At 44.3% G+C, this 15962-nt stretch overlaps 1 protein-coding gene across 1 annotated transcript in view; it reads left to right on the forward strand.

Moving 5' to 3' along the window:
• Nucleotides 1–13692, forward strand: part of LOC110329533 (SH3 domain-binding glutamic acid-rich protein) — a 27546-nt gene extending 13854 nt beyond the window's left edge. Inside the window, exons 3-8 of the mRNA XM_021209188.2 lie at nt 336–416; nt 5774–5845; nt 6913–7005; nt 10445–10498; nt 10974–11091; nt 13294–13692. Coding sequence (XP_021064847.1) covers nt 336–416; nt 5774–5845; nt 6913–7005; nt 10445–10498; nt 10974–11060 — 387 coding nt within the window. The 3' untranslated portion in view covers nt 11061–11091; nt 13294–13692. The remainder of the gene's footprint in view (nt 1–335; nt 417–5773; nt 5846–6912; nt 7006–10444; nt 10499–10973; nt 11092–13293) is intronic.
• Nucleotides 13693–15962: the final 2270 nt, after the last annotated feature.

Raw genomic sequence — 15962 nt, forward strand, 5'->3', positions numbered from 1 at the left:
CTCCCCCTCCAGGCACTGTGCACCTGCCCCTGATTACATCCCTCCCCCTCCAGGCACTGTGCACCTGCCCCTGATCACACCCTCCCTCCCCAGCCTTTCCTCTGTCTCCCACATGTATGTGTGTGTTCTTATGCTATGTAGGTACAACAACAACGTAGAAGGCAAACATAAAATTAATGTCTTTACTTTATATCCATATGGTTTAGCAATCAGATGACAAAGCAAACTGAGAGGATGTTTTGTTCTTAGTGACCGATAAAAAGAGGCTGGGCTTGTGGCTTATTCTAGCTCCCAAGTGTATAATGGATTTAAATATTCTCTTTCTTTGCTTCAAGGATTTTGACTCCTTCTTCTCTGCAAAAGAAGAAAATATTATTTATTCATTCCTTGGTCTGGCTCCCCCTCCTGGATCAAAGGTAAGCTTGGGTGGTATAGTGCAGGCTATAATAACAAAAGATAGAACTAGCACATAGCAGTGCTCATCAGTGATACTCTAAGACAACATGGTTTTCATTGACCTACAGAATGCTTCATGAATTTACATGTCACTCTTCTGCAGGTGCTCTGCTTATCTCTATACCATTTTAATGTTTGTGTGTGTGCATGTGTGTGTGGGTATGCATGTATGCATGTGAGTGCAGGTATGCATGTATGCATGTGTGTGCATGAGAGTGTGTGCATGGGTGCATGTGTGAGTGTGTGAGTACGTAATGTTTCTATGTGTATACCTGTGCATGGGTGCATGTGTGTGCATGAATGTGTGTGCTTGTGTGCATGTGTAATGTTAGTGCATATTTGTGTATGTGTACCTGTGCATGTGTGCTTGAGTGTGTATGTGTTTAATGTTTGTGTGTACACCTGTGCATGTGTGTATGTGTGTGCATGTGTGTGCATGAGCGTGTATGTAATGTTTGTGTACATTTGTGTGTGTATCTGTGCATAAGTGTGCATGAGTGTGTGTGTGTCTGTATGTGTGTGTGTACATTGCTTCAGCACTGACATGATTTTTAATATAGTCTTCATTGAGGAACTGTGTGCATAGAGATAATACAAAGGTTTCACCAGACAATTTCCCAGTTTTGCTTTCATTCTTGTTCTAGTAAATTTTATAATATTGAATAAATGTGAATGTTGGGGTGAAGCTGGGGGGCACAGATCAGTGCAATTGCTTAGAAAGAGGCCTTGGGTTCAATTTCCAGCATTGAAAAAGATGAGTAAAAAAGGGAGAAAGTGTCACATCTTTGTGTTGGGTTATCTAAGTCTGTTTGTGAGGGGCACTGGAACCACTTATGTGACCCCTCAGTTATGTCACCATAATAACTTCACATCTAGCTCCCCAAAGTTTGGTTGGCACATGACATCTGCTCTCAGCTTAGTAATTTCTACTTACTATGAGTTCACTTTTTGTCTGGTAAGAAGTGGAAAGAAAGATCTAGACTCAAGCACTGTGTGGGTTTCATCAGTGTCCCCTTAGTGTTGATTCCTCTTTGATTACATATAATCAATGCAGATGCTGACAAAGCTCAGTCGTGACATAGAGTTCATGTGAACATCTGCTTCATTCTTCTCACAGAAGCAGAGTCTCTCATATACCACTCTCCACTGACATGAGACCACACTGTGAAATTTACTCACTTTTTAAAAAAAAATAATTTTCTTGGGGCTGGAAAGCTGGCTCAGTGGTTAAGAATACTGTTTGCTCTCGAAGAGAACCCAGATTCAAGTACCAGCATCCACATGGCAGCTCACAGCCATCTCTAACTCCAATTCTAGGAGATCCAAGGCCCTAGTCTGGCCTCTGTGGGCAGCAGGCATGCACATGGTGCACAGACATACATACAGGCAAAACACCCATGGATACACACACAACAAATATCAGTTTCTTATTTGTGCTCAGATTGACTCTAAGAGAGATTTGTATGAATAAGTCTAAATTAGTTCTTTTTAAAAAACATTTATTTATTTTATGTATGTGAGTACACTCCAGAAGAGGGCATATTAGATTTCATTACAGGTGCCTGTGAGCTACCATGTGGTTGCTGGGAATTGAACTCAGGACCTCTGGAAGAGCAACCAGTGCTCTTAGCCACTGAGCCATCTTTCCAGCCCTCTAAATTAGTTGTTAGTTTAGGACAAGAAACTCAAACCCACACCTCACAGACTCACAGACAGGTTTGCAGAGTGCACCCGTGTGCTCCTTCCTGAGCCAGTCTTCACAGGCAATGGAGGTGTCTCAGTGTGCAGGCCATGTTGCACCCTGCACTAATGCTTTCATCAAATGGTACTATGTAGAGATTTTGAGATCAGTTAATACTTGTATAGGGGGACAACAAAACAAAACAAAACAAAACAAACCCCAAACCAAACCAAACCCCAAACCCAAATAATTCCCCTTTCTTTTTAATGAAATGGCATTTGCTTTGTTAAACGTAGCTGCAGTATATCCCAAACACTAGTGCTGAAGACTATTATGTGCAATTTAGGGTTTTCATTTGGCATAAGACCCATTCAATGGGATCACTTTAGTTTAAACATTTCATGGAGGAGATAGTGGAAGGGGCTGTGAAGGTAGTTTGCTGGGTAATGCACTGGCTACACAAATATGACAACCCGAGTCTGATCCCAAGAGACTACATAAAAAAGTCAGCTGTGGATGCAACAGAGAGACAGGTAAATTCTAGTTAGTGAGTGAGATTCAGGTTCAGTGAGAGTCCCAGTCTCAAAAGAAAGGAAGGACAGGAGGAAGAAAAGAAGAGAAGGAAAATAAAGAAAAGTGATTGAGACATTGACCTCATGCCTCCACATGGACACACACAAATATATGCACCACACACACAGGCACTCACATATAGACATACATATACACATACACTCACACACATGTGCATACAGACACACACATATGCAGACACACAAGCACACATACACACATGCACATATATACACACACACATATATATATACATAGGTACTCACATACACATATACACATACACATACATATGTGTGTGTCTGTATGTATATGTGTGTGTATGTGTATATGTATGTGTGTATGTATGTATGTATGTGTGTGAGTGTGGGTTTGTGTGTGTCTGTATGTACATATGAGTGCCTGTGTGTATATGTGCATGTGTGTATGTATGTGTGTGTCTTTGTATATATATGTATATGGGTGTATATGTGTGTATTTCTGTATGTACTTGTGTGTGAGTGCCTGTGTGTGTATATGTGTGTGTATGTGTGAGTGTGTGTTTGTGTGTGTGTAGTGGGGATGGAGCAGGCTGGAGAGTTGGCTCAGCAGGAAAGAATGTCTGTTACTCCTGCAGAGGTCCCGGGTTAGATTGCCAGCACCCATGTGGTGGCTCATAAATACCAACAACTCTAGTTCCAGAAGACATGACCCCTTTTTCCAACCTCCACAGGTACCAAGCCCAGCATTCATACACATAAAATGAAATAAATAAATCTAAGAAGAAACCCACTTAAAACCCCCCTTATTTGCCACACATTGAGGTATCCATCATGCCAATATTTTATTTAAATCTATACTTAGAGGATCAAAACATTTGGGAGGGGGCAGCGAGATAGCTCAGTGGGAGATTCTAACTCTGTCAAGCTGACAGAAGCCATCACGTTTAGTGACAAAACAAGAACCACGCATTAAATGAGAAAATTTGTTCCTCCCGCCACAGGTGGCACAGAAAACAAAAACTAAGTTAATAAAAATGTTTACACAATTATCTGTAAAATCATTAATTTAATTTTTTTGAAGAATTCACAAGTATGACTCCTAATTTATAAGGCTAAATGGGCACAGAGGTGAAATCTTGATGTAATGTGTATGCTTATTCAGGTACATAATATGTCATGACTAGTAAGCCAGATTCAGCAGGTCTGGGAAGGGCCTGAAACATCTACATTTTGAAAAATAAAATGGAGTAGGTGGTGGAACCTCAATTTGGAAAAACATCTTCCTAAAATGTGCTACATCAAAATTAAAGAAATACATGGTATGTCACTAGAAACAAATAATGGAAGTTATGATCACTAACCTATAGTTATTTATTGTCTGATAGCAGATAAAACTCTTATTTTAAAAATAAGTTTTATTAGCTGGATAGCATTGTGGCATGCCTTTAATCCTAGCACTTGGGAGGCAGAAACAGGTGGATCTTTGAGTTCCAGAAAAGCCAAGGCTATACAGAGAAACCCTGACTCAAAAAGAGTCAATTTTTATTATTAATAATAAAAATTTAAAAATAAATTCTATTTATGATTATTGTTTGTACACAAACATCTCAGTGCATTCATGTGCACATATGCATGCACGTGTGCACATGCATAGACACACACAAAGACACACACAGACACACACACACACACATGTGCCCCATGGTGAAAAGACAACTTTGTGGAATTGGTTCTCTTCTACATTTGTATTGGCTTCAGGGATCAAATTCAGGTTTCCAGCCATGTATGGTAAATGCTTTTACTTGCTGAGCCCTCTTGCTGGTCCCATACAGTTAATTAAATTAAAAATTTAATTAAAAATGTATAAATGTTTTCCTTGCATACACATCTGTGCACCATGAATGCATCTGGTGCCTTTGGAGGCCAGAAGAGGGCATCAAATCCATGGGGACTAGAGTTACAGATGGTTGTGAGCCACCATGTAGGTGCTGGAAATTGAACCCACAACTCTCAGTAAGACCAGTGAGGGCTCTTAACTACTGAGCCATCTCTTCAGCTCACCCATAAAATTCTTCTATGTTTTATTTTAGCAACTATCAATGGACAATATCCAATTATACTGCAGCTGGAGTTCTGCCCTAGTTAGCAGAGATAGACAATCATTACAATGTTACACATTGTTAGAGACACCACACTTGCAATATGCAAGTTACATCATGGTATCATAACAGCAGCATCAACATCAAAACCTCTGTCATGGATTTACTCTTAGGAAGATATCTGTTTAACGAATAAGACACACATGACATCTCAAGGTGTGGTTTTGTTTTGATACAAGTCCCCACTGTAGATTAGGCTGATTTTGAACTCACTGTTCTCTACCTGAAGCTGCCCCAGTACCAGGGGTCATCCCTCTGAGATAATGTAATTTAGTGATTTACGGCCCAAAGTAACTTATGATGATACATTTTGATATAATTTCTGTAGTGGTGATCAGCTTGTGTCAAAATATTTAAATAAATGCCAGTCACCTAAGGAAGGGACCACCCTACCAAGTTCAGGTGCTTTGAGTGAAAGGCAAATGAGACTGAACATGTCAAGAGGACTACGGAAGGGAGGAATTTGAGCTTCTAAAGATGTTCTGGAATTCTCATTTGAAACTAGATAAGCAACAAAGCCAAGGAGCTGCACTGAACGTTACATTGTAGTTCAGTTCAGAGAGAGAAGCATTGTAACAAGAAATAAAAGACAGAGCAGCAGGATGTGGGAAAGGCCAGACATCAGGCACGACACATCTGCTGTGTGCAGCGAGAGTTCTAGAAAAAGGGAAGGACCTGGGAAGGAAGGACCTGTTGCACATCCTCTGTGCAGCCAGTGGAGAGTGTCTGAGTCAGACACTATGAAGAGTCCCTGAAAGGTGGACATAAAAAGGCTTGGATTAAGGAAGGAAACCTCTAGGTGTCCCCCAGTTGTATTGAATAAAATGAAGGCTGAAGATGAGAATAATTCAATTAGTTAAAAGATATAGAAGAGAGTTATATCCTCAAGAGAGTTTTCAAGTATTCCCAACTGTTTGCTGTAGGTGACAAAGTCTGAGGAAGCATCGTCCCTTCCCAATGGAGATGTAGCAGGAGAGGCAGAGGGAGCTGCAGAGGTAAGGGCTGGTGCTGCCAGTGTCCTCAGAGGGGCTGATGGTCCTGAAATTTCTTATTTATTTTGTCTACCTATATATCTATGTCTGTCTATCTTCTTTCATCTTTCAACCTATCTCCATCTATCTATCTATCTATCTATCTATCTATCTATCTATCTATCTATCTATCTATCTATCTATCATCTATATCTATCAATCAGCTGGTCAGTCTACCTGTCATCTATCAATCATCTGTGAGTTCTCCCTCATCTAAATAATCTATTATCTATTCTGTGTCTATGTAGCATCCACCTAACATCATCATTATCTACCATCTGTCTTTTATCTATCATCTACCCACCCACCCACCCACCCACCTATCCATCCATCCATCCTCCATCTACCCACTTACCCACCTACCCATCTATCCATCTATTTATCCATACATCCATCCACCCACCCACACATTTATCCATCCATCCATCCTCCATCCACCTACTTACCCACCCACCCATCCATCCACTTATTCATCCATCCATCCAACCATCCAACCATCCACTTATCTACCCATCCATCCACCCTCTACCTCATGCCCCATCTATTCATTTCTCTATCCATCTACCCATCTATCCATCCATCCATCCAACCATCCACTTATCTACCCATCCATCCACCCTCTACCCCATGCCCCATCTATTCATTTATCCATCCATCCATCATCCATCCATCCATCCATCCATCCATCCATCCATCCATCCATCCATCTATCATCCATCCATTCCCCATCCCTTACTTGTTAATCTGTCTACATTATTCATTTATATCCATCTGTCTATGCACCTGTCACTCTACCGACCTTAAACTCAACGCCTCACACTTAGCACTTTATGGCTGCAGCATGCATGCAGTCAGTCTGTTAGCAGTTGGGGAGGGGGGGTTGGGGAGATTGTGTCAGCGTCTTAATGACCTTGTGCAGAGGAGGTCTTTGCTGGTGTCACTTATGTGCCATGGTGTAAGTGGGAAGCCACAGCAGGCATGGCCTGCCCTTTTACTTAGGAACTTACTGAAGGTCAGCGATGCCTTAACAGGGAACAGAGAAGGCTGAAGGAAGCGGAGAAAATGAGGCACAGAAAGAGGACAGTGAAGACGCTGGCGAGCTTTCTGAATCCCAAGAGAAGAAGGTGAGTGCTTGCTCTGTTCACAGTAGTCTCTGCGCCTTTCCCAGTACTGAGCTCCTGGAAGGTGCTGGAAATTGTGCCGTGTGCTGGGTTCACAGCTTTGAGAAAGAAGGTGGACACCGAGAGCTTAGCTGTGAGGAATCAGCTATTCACCCCTGCTTCACTGCTGTGGACTGGGTGTAAGAGGGCCAGAGGGAGGACCCTGAATCAGGCTTGGTGGAGATCAGTCAGTGCAGGCCTCAGTAATCATCATGTGTCCATGGATAAGTCACATTCATGTCAGACAAGGATCCTTGTTCCTGAATGATGACTAACTCTACATGTAGCTTCCCATGAGCCTCCTGGGGGAAAAACAGTCAGGCATTCATGTTGTTGCAATAGCAACAGGAACTTGAAGACTGAAGCCCAGCACTGGGAAAGAAACTCACTGAATTCAGCATCCAGGGGACCAACAGGTCTCAGGGAGTCTGAGGCATGCATGGGATCTGATCCTAAAGAGATTTGCTATTCAGGGACAGCCAGATGATAAAGATGTGTGGGATTCTATAAGCACCAGAACAATGGGTGTGGGGACCACTTGCAGAATTTGGGAATCTGGCTGACAAAGCATAGGGGTGGTGTTGGCTTCCCAGGAGACTTGTGGGATGTGGTGGGCTACAAGTTTTAGGCTGAGCCTCCCCACGGGAAAGGAACATCATGAGAGCATCAAAGAATGGTGGAAAGGTCACAACTGGCTCATGTTTGTGTTGGCTCTGTTTGTAAAGTCACCTTGTGGAAAAGGTGAAATTATTTCGAGTCATGTTGGTTACCAGCTGGTTCTCCTTATCTGAAAACCTAGAAAGCCCTGGCCTTAGTGACACACAGTTGGGGTCTCACCACACAAAAGTGCCTTTTATAAGGCCAGCATGGATGTAGCTCCAAAATGCTTGCAGGCCCAAGGCTGGGCTAAGGGCTAGAGACCCAGAGGGTACCCCAGTGCTCTCTCTCCTGCCAGTTCTAGGGCCAGCTGCCCTTTCAGGCCACACTGGCAGGCCTCAGCATCCATGTCTGACACTCGTCACCGCTGACACCTGCTCTTGGTACTGTCCTAGCGCTGTGCCAGTGGCCTGAATCTTGGCTGAGGTCCTGACAGAAAATAGCTGCTGTGGCAGGCCTGAGACTTCTCATTTCCCATGTTTGCCCCTGGTGGTTCCTGTGGAGGACCATACAGCGGTATCATGTGGATAATATGACACTCACGGTGCTGGTTCCCACCCAGTCTGCACCTGGCTTCTTGACCTGGCAGTTACAGCCTTCTTTATAAGTCTATGTGATTATTTTCTAACCACAAAACTGACTTCAAGCATTTTGTATAGTTGACAGCTGCCTGCTTCAGAAAATTGTCTAATTCTGTGAGCTTATGTTGTGAAGCTTTTTAAATTAGTATATTGCACCTCAACCTAAGAAGGACTAGAAGCAGGAATGGCATTTGCTAAACATATCCAGTTCACATTTTATCAGTCAATTGAGCTGTCACCCCATGCCAGGAAGAACTTCAGTGACTGGGAAGGAGCCATGGGAAGGCAGAGTCCTGCACTGACAGAGGCCTGCACTCTGAGAGCTAGTGCAGACCTCTCCAAGGCCCTTGAAAATACTTTTGGGGCTATTTCTATAAGAGCACTGAGCAGGTGACTGTATCCATTTAGGACATATTCCAAGAAATCGGGTCAGTTTAAGCACTGATAAGGAGTGCCCAGTCTCTCCCCTATTACTGACAGTTACCTAAGGTTGAGATCAGCAGTTACTGCAGTAACCCCCTCCCCCAATGATCTTCAAGCACCATTTTTTAATTTTTTAAAGGTTTATTTATTTTATGTGTATGAGTACACTGTAAGCTGTCTTCAGACACACCAGAAGAGGGCATCGGATGCCATTACAGATGGTTGTGAGCCACCATGTGGTTGCTGGGAATTGAACTCAGGACCTCTGGAAGAGCAGTCAGTGCTCTTAACCGCTGAGCCATCTCTCCAGCCCCAAAAGCACCGTTTTTAATAACACCCCTTGTTTCACTTGGATTTAGGAAAATATAAAACCCTATGGAATTGGTAATCCGATGCTGTGTATGATGGGTTTTAATTTGATGACATGAGATTAAGAAGAAAAGGAATATTCTTTGAAAGGCAGACAGTAGGTATCAGGCCTCATGTGTTCTTGCTCCCGGCCATTTGATGGTGTTTATTGAGTTTACATCTTGGCTCCACAAGTGGCAGGATCCTGATAATAAATAAGGGACAGATCACACCTCCTGGGGGCACACAGGAAATTCAGATAGACAGACACCTCAGTGATGGCTGTGGGCGCCAGTCTGAGGGGCCTGTAACTCAGTCTTCTGGGTTAGGAAATGCCTTCTTTGCAAACCTTATATTTAGTGGCTGCTGATATAAAAGGATTTCATGAGATTCAGTTTGGCTTAAGGAGGAGTGAGGAGTTGGGAAACCAGAGGGATAGGCAGGGTCCAGATGACTTTTAGCCATTGTTTTAAACAATAAAGAAGATGTTCCAGGTTTGAGAGGAATGAGATGAAAGAGTTATCCTTTAGGAGAGTTATTGGCAAGCAACTTGTGTCTGGGATTCCCAAGGTGTGAGTGCCTTTAGTGTGGGGAACAAAAGGAAGCCCTGGTTCTTAAAGGCTTCTGGGGATGGCTTGGAAGGGTGGTAGAAGGTAACATACCACATGACCCAGCCTGTGGTCTGGGAGCCATGAAGGCAAGAAGGGGATAAGTAAGAGACTAAAGTCATCCTGGAGTCTGGCCTCAGGGGGGATGCACCTACCTCAGCCGCACAAGGGAGGGACTGCAAGTCCATGGCTGGCATTGCTGTGGCTCTAACTGAAGAGAAGCAAGCCATAGGGTGGTGGCATGGCTTTAAGGTCTATAGACGGCAGCCATGCCAAGGCCATGGGTTTTAATGAGAACAAACTGGGTGGGGGGATATGAAAGACGAGTTGAGAGGAGAGAAGGGGGAAATGAAGTCATTATCATCTCAAAATTATTTAAGAATGATCATTACTGTGCCATGGTACCTATGTAGAGGTCAGACGACAACCCTGTGTGGTTGGTTCTCCATTCCACCTTTACGTGGGGTATGAGGACTGAACTCAGCTCATCCGGCGTGCACAGCAAGCTCTTCACCCACGGAGCAGCCTCACTGGCCTGTGGCTTTTATGAACAGATTTCCAGCTGAAGTAAAGGCACACTTAAAGGGATAAAAGGGCAGAAGTGACTTTTAAAAAAATTTTTTTTAAATTTTGGTTTAAAAGCTTAGTTGCTTGCATCTCTGCACTGAGTGTTGTGAGCATGCCTGATGTTCTGCTTGTGCAGTGAGATTCTATGCTTTTATAGTTTGTTACCTTAAAAACTCAATGTAAGGCTTACTCCTTTTTTTTTTCCTTTGTGGACCTAAGGAAGAAGAGGGAGAAGAGGGAGAAGAGGGAGAAGAGGGAAAGACAACAGAAGAGGTAAGGTCTGCAATCATTAATGGTTTAATCAACTGAGTGAAAACCTTTGCTGTTGACACTGCCATAACTTTTGCTACATTCCTCTCGTGTGTTGATGGTGTGTGTGTTTGTATGTATGTGTGTGGTGTGTGTATTTTTGTGTGTGTGTATGTACATGTCTGTGTATGTGTATATGTGTAAGTGTGTTTGTGTGTGTATATATGTGTGTATGTATGTATATGTGTGTATGTTTGTATGTGTGTATATATGTTTGTGTGCGTATATGTATGTATGTATATGTGTGTTTATGTGTGTATGTGTGTGTATGAGTGCATGTGGCAACTGGACATCAATGTCAGATGTCTTCTTCAGCCACTTTCCACCGTCTTTTGTGTGGCAGGTGTCATGAGAGCCCTCAGCTTAAGTTTGGTATCTTGTTCCCGTTGTGTCTTTGGCGCTATGCTTCTCAGTAATGACGTGGCTTTGTATAAACTAGACGGAAGAGGCACCAGAGGGAGGAGCAGAGGGAGAAGCTGAAGAAGAGGAACCCGAGGAAGAGGCAGGAGAAGGGGAAGATTCTTAGGCCCTTCAGGCTGGTGCTTCAACTTTCCCAGGTAGGTGCATAATTCTGGAGCTGAGTGCTAACTCCTGTGTGTGCCGTGTGTGCCGTGTGTCCCGTGTGACCCGTGTGTCCCGTGTGTCCCGTGTGTCCCGTGTGTCCCATGTGTCCCATGTGACACATGTGTCCTGTGTGACCTGTGTGACCCGTGTGTCCCGTGTGTCCCGCATGTCCCACATGTCCCATGTGTCCTGCGTGTCCCGTGTGTCCCGTGTGTCCCGTGTGTCCTGTGTGACCTGTCACAGGTCTGTCTCTCCTGCTCAGCTCTGTGCACTGCAGGCTTCAGTGTCTACCATGTCCACGACTTGGCACTAGGGCATGATGGGAAAGGAATAAAGAAGGGTCAGTGTGCATACACTTTCTCCTCTACATGATCTTTATTTAAGAGCTGGCACAGAAGCAGCTTCCGGTCCTGATGCCTCTACTAGCCAGCATGTTTGCATGTTCACAGTGTGACTGATTTCATTACTGATGATGCTGACTGCAAACCTAATCCAAAAGTCACCGAGCTAGCTACTGCTTCATGAGAGACAATTGCTACTGCTGTGCATGTCATCCTAAGGACTTCACAGTCTGTCTTCACTTATTAATATCAACTGGACACTTGTGTGGACACACTGTGCACTAGATACACTTGTGTGGAAACACTGGACTAGGAGACCTTTGGAAGCTTTTGCTTCCTCGTGGTTTTAAATATCTGTTGGTGATAAAGCAGTAATTATGTAATTCTCTACAGGTAGGTAAGTACCACATGAGTATATTAATGGGAGAATGGCAGTTTACAGTATCAGGGAATATGAAGGGTGTGGTGGGATCCTTAGATATCAGAGACTAGGTGAAAACCCTAGAGTTCACTTTGTGCTGTGAAAGCAGCCGGTGGCCACTGGGCCACAGAACCACAGGGCCACAGGGCCACAGGCAGCTTCCCAAATACTGCAGAGCCATCACTACTCACAACACTTGCAGAGTTCCTTGAAAATTGTGCAGTTCTGACATGATGACCATGAAATCCTGAGTGTGAAATGGCACCATGGAGAGAGAAGCCTTAGTGTGTGGTCATTGTCCAGGTTCGATCCCAGAGTTAAAATGAAAGCAGCGTAGCACTGGGCAGAGCATTTGGTGTGTTCCCCGAGGGTTCTAGGTTGGAACCCAGCCAGTAGTAATCTGCTTCAAAGTCTGAACCCCTGGATGTGAAGGAGGGAACCAGATTTCACCCTTGACTCCTCTTACTTTCTTCACGTGTGCCATGGCTGATAGCAGGGTCCAAGTCCCTGGGAACCACTCAGCTTCCAGAGGCAAGCCTGTCTCTGTGCCGGGGGATTTCATACTCACTCAGGTTGAAAACGTGACCTGCTGGAGTGCATGGCAGTGAACAGAACTGTGAAGACACTCTCCTGTGCAGTGTAGAGTTAGAACCCAAACCATGCTTGAGTCTGAGGAGCGATAGTGTATGGGGTTCAGATTCTGCTTTGTTGCTTTTGTCTTTGTTTTTGTCTTTTGATGCGGAGTCTCATTTTGTCATCCTGCCTGGCCTTGAACTCATGAACTCAGAGATCCTCCTGCTTCTGCCTCCTAAATGCTGCCTTTAAGGCATGGTGGCACAGGCCCAGCGCAGTATTCAGAATTGAATTCTACTTCCTGAGGCTGGACAGATGGCTCAGTGACTAAGAGTACTTGCTGCTCTTACCGAGCATTCAAGTTTGGTTCCTAGTACCCAAATTGCCTGTGACTCAAGCTCCAAGGGATCCCATGCCTTCCTGTGGCATCCATGGGCACCCTCATATACACATGACACACACACACATGTACACATGTGTATAAACATACATATTAATAAACAAATACATAACACTCCTTCCCAATGCACATGCTCAATACTGCTTTCTAATGGAGACCTGTATTGTTGAAATTACTCCCCAGGAACTTGGCTGAAGATGTAACCACTCTGCCTTCCACTAACAAATAGTCGGGAAGCCGTAGAGAGCGTGCCTTTCCTCTGGTGTTTGGTATATGTTAGGTCTGACAGCCAGTACACACCTGGCTCCATTCTCATGATGGAAATTTATTTTCTCTTCTTCACTCGGGGCCACAAATGGTAAAATGTGACCCCGCCTTCCTGGTTTGTGTGTTGGATAGTGAAGATTTCAGTGAACACTCTGTCTTTAACAGTCTTCTCACAATATTTCCTTCCTTTTAGAATATCCGAGCCACGAGGCTACATTTGAACTCTCCCTTCTCCATTAACTCAATGAAATACTCGGCTGGAAGCCAGCGCCCTTCCCTTGGCACACCTGGGTTCACCGAGGACTCTCGACCTCCCAGACAGCTAGGTGCATGTGGGTCTCTACCTCACTGTGTCAACATGAGGCTGAATGTGAAGACTGCACACACACTCTGCCTGCAATTTCTGGTCTTTGCTTAATGTTTATTTCCTTTGCTATGCACAAGTAGACCTTCTCGTTAATATTCTGCAAACAGGATCTTGAGGCATCGTTTCTCTCTGTGATGCAGCAGGATTTCTTTGTGTACTGCTTCTTTGAGGCTTGGCTTTCAGAACAAAACACTTCCCAGAGAGCAATAATAAATAAAGATTGATAGCAAGAATCCATCTGGTCTTACTGTTTGTCTCCTCACCTCTTCCTGGTTCACCTCTCTGCCTCTTTGTGGACTTGAACTTGCTCTGTCTGTTCAGACTAAATCCTGTGTACCCCGTCGCGCAGATTGGTTCAGGTTTTCAAGTGATTGCTATGCACACCCTGTGGAGCCACACTGACACCCACACATGCATGGGTGTGGCTAGGACAAGGTCTTTGTACGATTTTGGCTGCAGGAACCTCTCTGATCCCCTGGCTGCTGGTTGGTTTGTAGGGTCAGCGATAACTGACTGCTCCGGATAGGTTGGACCGCACCACTCTGCTTACCTGCCCACGTTACTTTATCAGAGATATTTTCTTCCCTGTGACATTCCTCGGCACTCCCTTTCCCCTGCCGTTCTGTGCAGGGATGGATGCCTCTAGCTCTGGGCGTGGGGTAGGCGTGGGGCAGAGGTGGGGGTAAGGGTGGGGGAGGCAAGGCTCCTGTCTTTGCTGTGCTGTCCCCTCTTGTCACAGTCACTGTGTCTCCTGCAGTGAGGTGAACTTCCGTCAGCTGAGCCATGTGCTGTTTACAATGTACTATTTAGCTACAGCAGTCACAGGGAACCCGGAAACTCTGGAAGATAGCTCTTTTCTTGTTACCTTGGTAACAAAAAGAGACATTCTTTTTAAAAAGAGAATTATTCCCTCCCCCAATCACTGAAGTAGCTTTCCTTTGAAAACATTTCTCTATCTTCTAAAAGTAAGGTAGGTTAAAGACTGGTGATAGGGAAACTTAGTTGATTAAAAATGAATGCCCCTCACCCCCCCGCTTTTTCACCTCATTGCACTGAATTATATTCTTATTTTAAAAGCTACTAGCATTAAAAGAAAAACAACAGGAATGAAATAAACTAGGCTCACTTACAGTTGACCTTTAGTTCATGATTTCTTAAGCAGGAGGTGGAGGCAGGTGGGTCCTGGGGCCATACTCACCAGCCAAACTTATCCTGGGGAGGAAGCCTCCCTTCCAGTGAGGAGTCATGTCTTAAAAAGCAAGGCCAGCTCCTGAGAAACGATGGTTGAGGTTGACCTCTCCTTTGTGAGCATGTGCACATATGTACCCCAAATAACTCAAAATTCCGTGTTGAAAAAAATGGAGGACCCCTCCTCAATAAATTTACTAATTTTATGGTAATCTGATGGGATTAAAGAGCTTGATTGGTCTAAAGATGCCCTGAGCATAAAGTAAGGTTTTAATTAGAAAAATCAGTGATACAAAAGCTAATTTGTGTTTCTTTAAGCCTGAGTAGTTTTTGTTGCTCTTCCCTGGGGCAGGTCCTCTGTCCCACTGGTGCAAGGATCTACCTCACACTCTAAGGACCACTAGGGGGCGACAGAAGACAGGCTTCGTGGTCTGGCGCTTTGGCCTTTAGGCCCTGCTTGGTACTTAAGGATGAAATCATTGGGCAGCCAAGGCATTTACCAAGGAAGAGAGCAGGCAAAACTAAAACCTCCACACAATAGTGAGCTGACAAGCATGTTGTTCGCAATGCTTTTATCCGAGATCATGTGCAGGTCTAAAATTAATGTATGTGTACATATGAATCTATTGCATGTAAACACAGACATATACAAAATACTGGGTTCCATGGTGACATTTTCACACCTACCTGGCAAGTATTTTTCTGCTGTTCCCCCTTTTGTACTCACTCTCGCTCATGTCCCCATTCTGTCCTCTGCAAGTTCCCGGGTCCTAAAAAAAAAACTTTTTTCTTTAAATGTGTATGGGTGTTTTTACCTTCCTGACTGTACCACATCAGTAGTACCTGGTCCCCAGGGAGGATAGAAGAGGGAGTCACAGCCCCTAGGACTGGAATTACAGACACCTGCAAGCCACTATGTGGGTGTGGGGAATTGATTCTTGGTTTTCTGGAAGAGTCCTCTCAAAGCTTTAAAACTTTACTAGTTGCTTATGTGTGTGTGCCTACATTAGTTTATGTGCACTTTGTGTGTACAGGTACCCGAGCGGGCAACAGGATGGTGTGGAATCCCTGGAACTGGAGTTCCAGACAGTTGTGAACTGTCATGTGGGCAGGAACCAAACCTGGGTCCCCTGTAGGAGCAGCGACTGCTCTTAACTGCTGAGCCATGTTGCCAGCCCAGTTCTTAAAAACTTCAAAGCCAGAAAGCCATCCATTTTCCCATGCTTGCCTTCCACAGGAGTCCATGCTAACTCTGCCAGCCCCGTGTTGGCAATTTTGATAATGATTCTTTTTTTTTTTTTTTTTTG

The sequence above is a fragment of the Mus pahari genome, chromosome 12, assembly GCF_900095145.1.
Source record: "Mus pahari chromosome 12, PAHARI_EIJ_v1.1, whole genome shotgun sequence".
Classification (NCBI taxonomy): domain Eukaryota; kingdom Metazoa; phylum Chordata; class Mammalia; order Rodentia; family Muridae; genus Mus; species Mus pahari.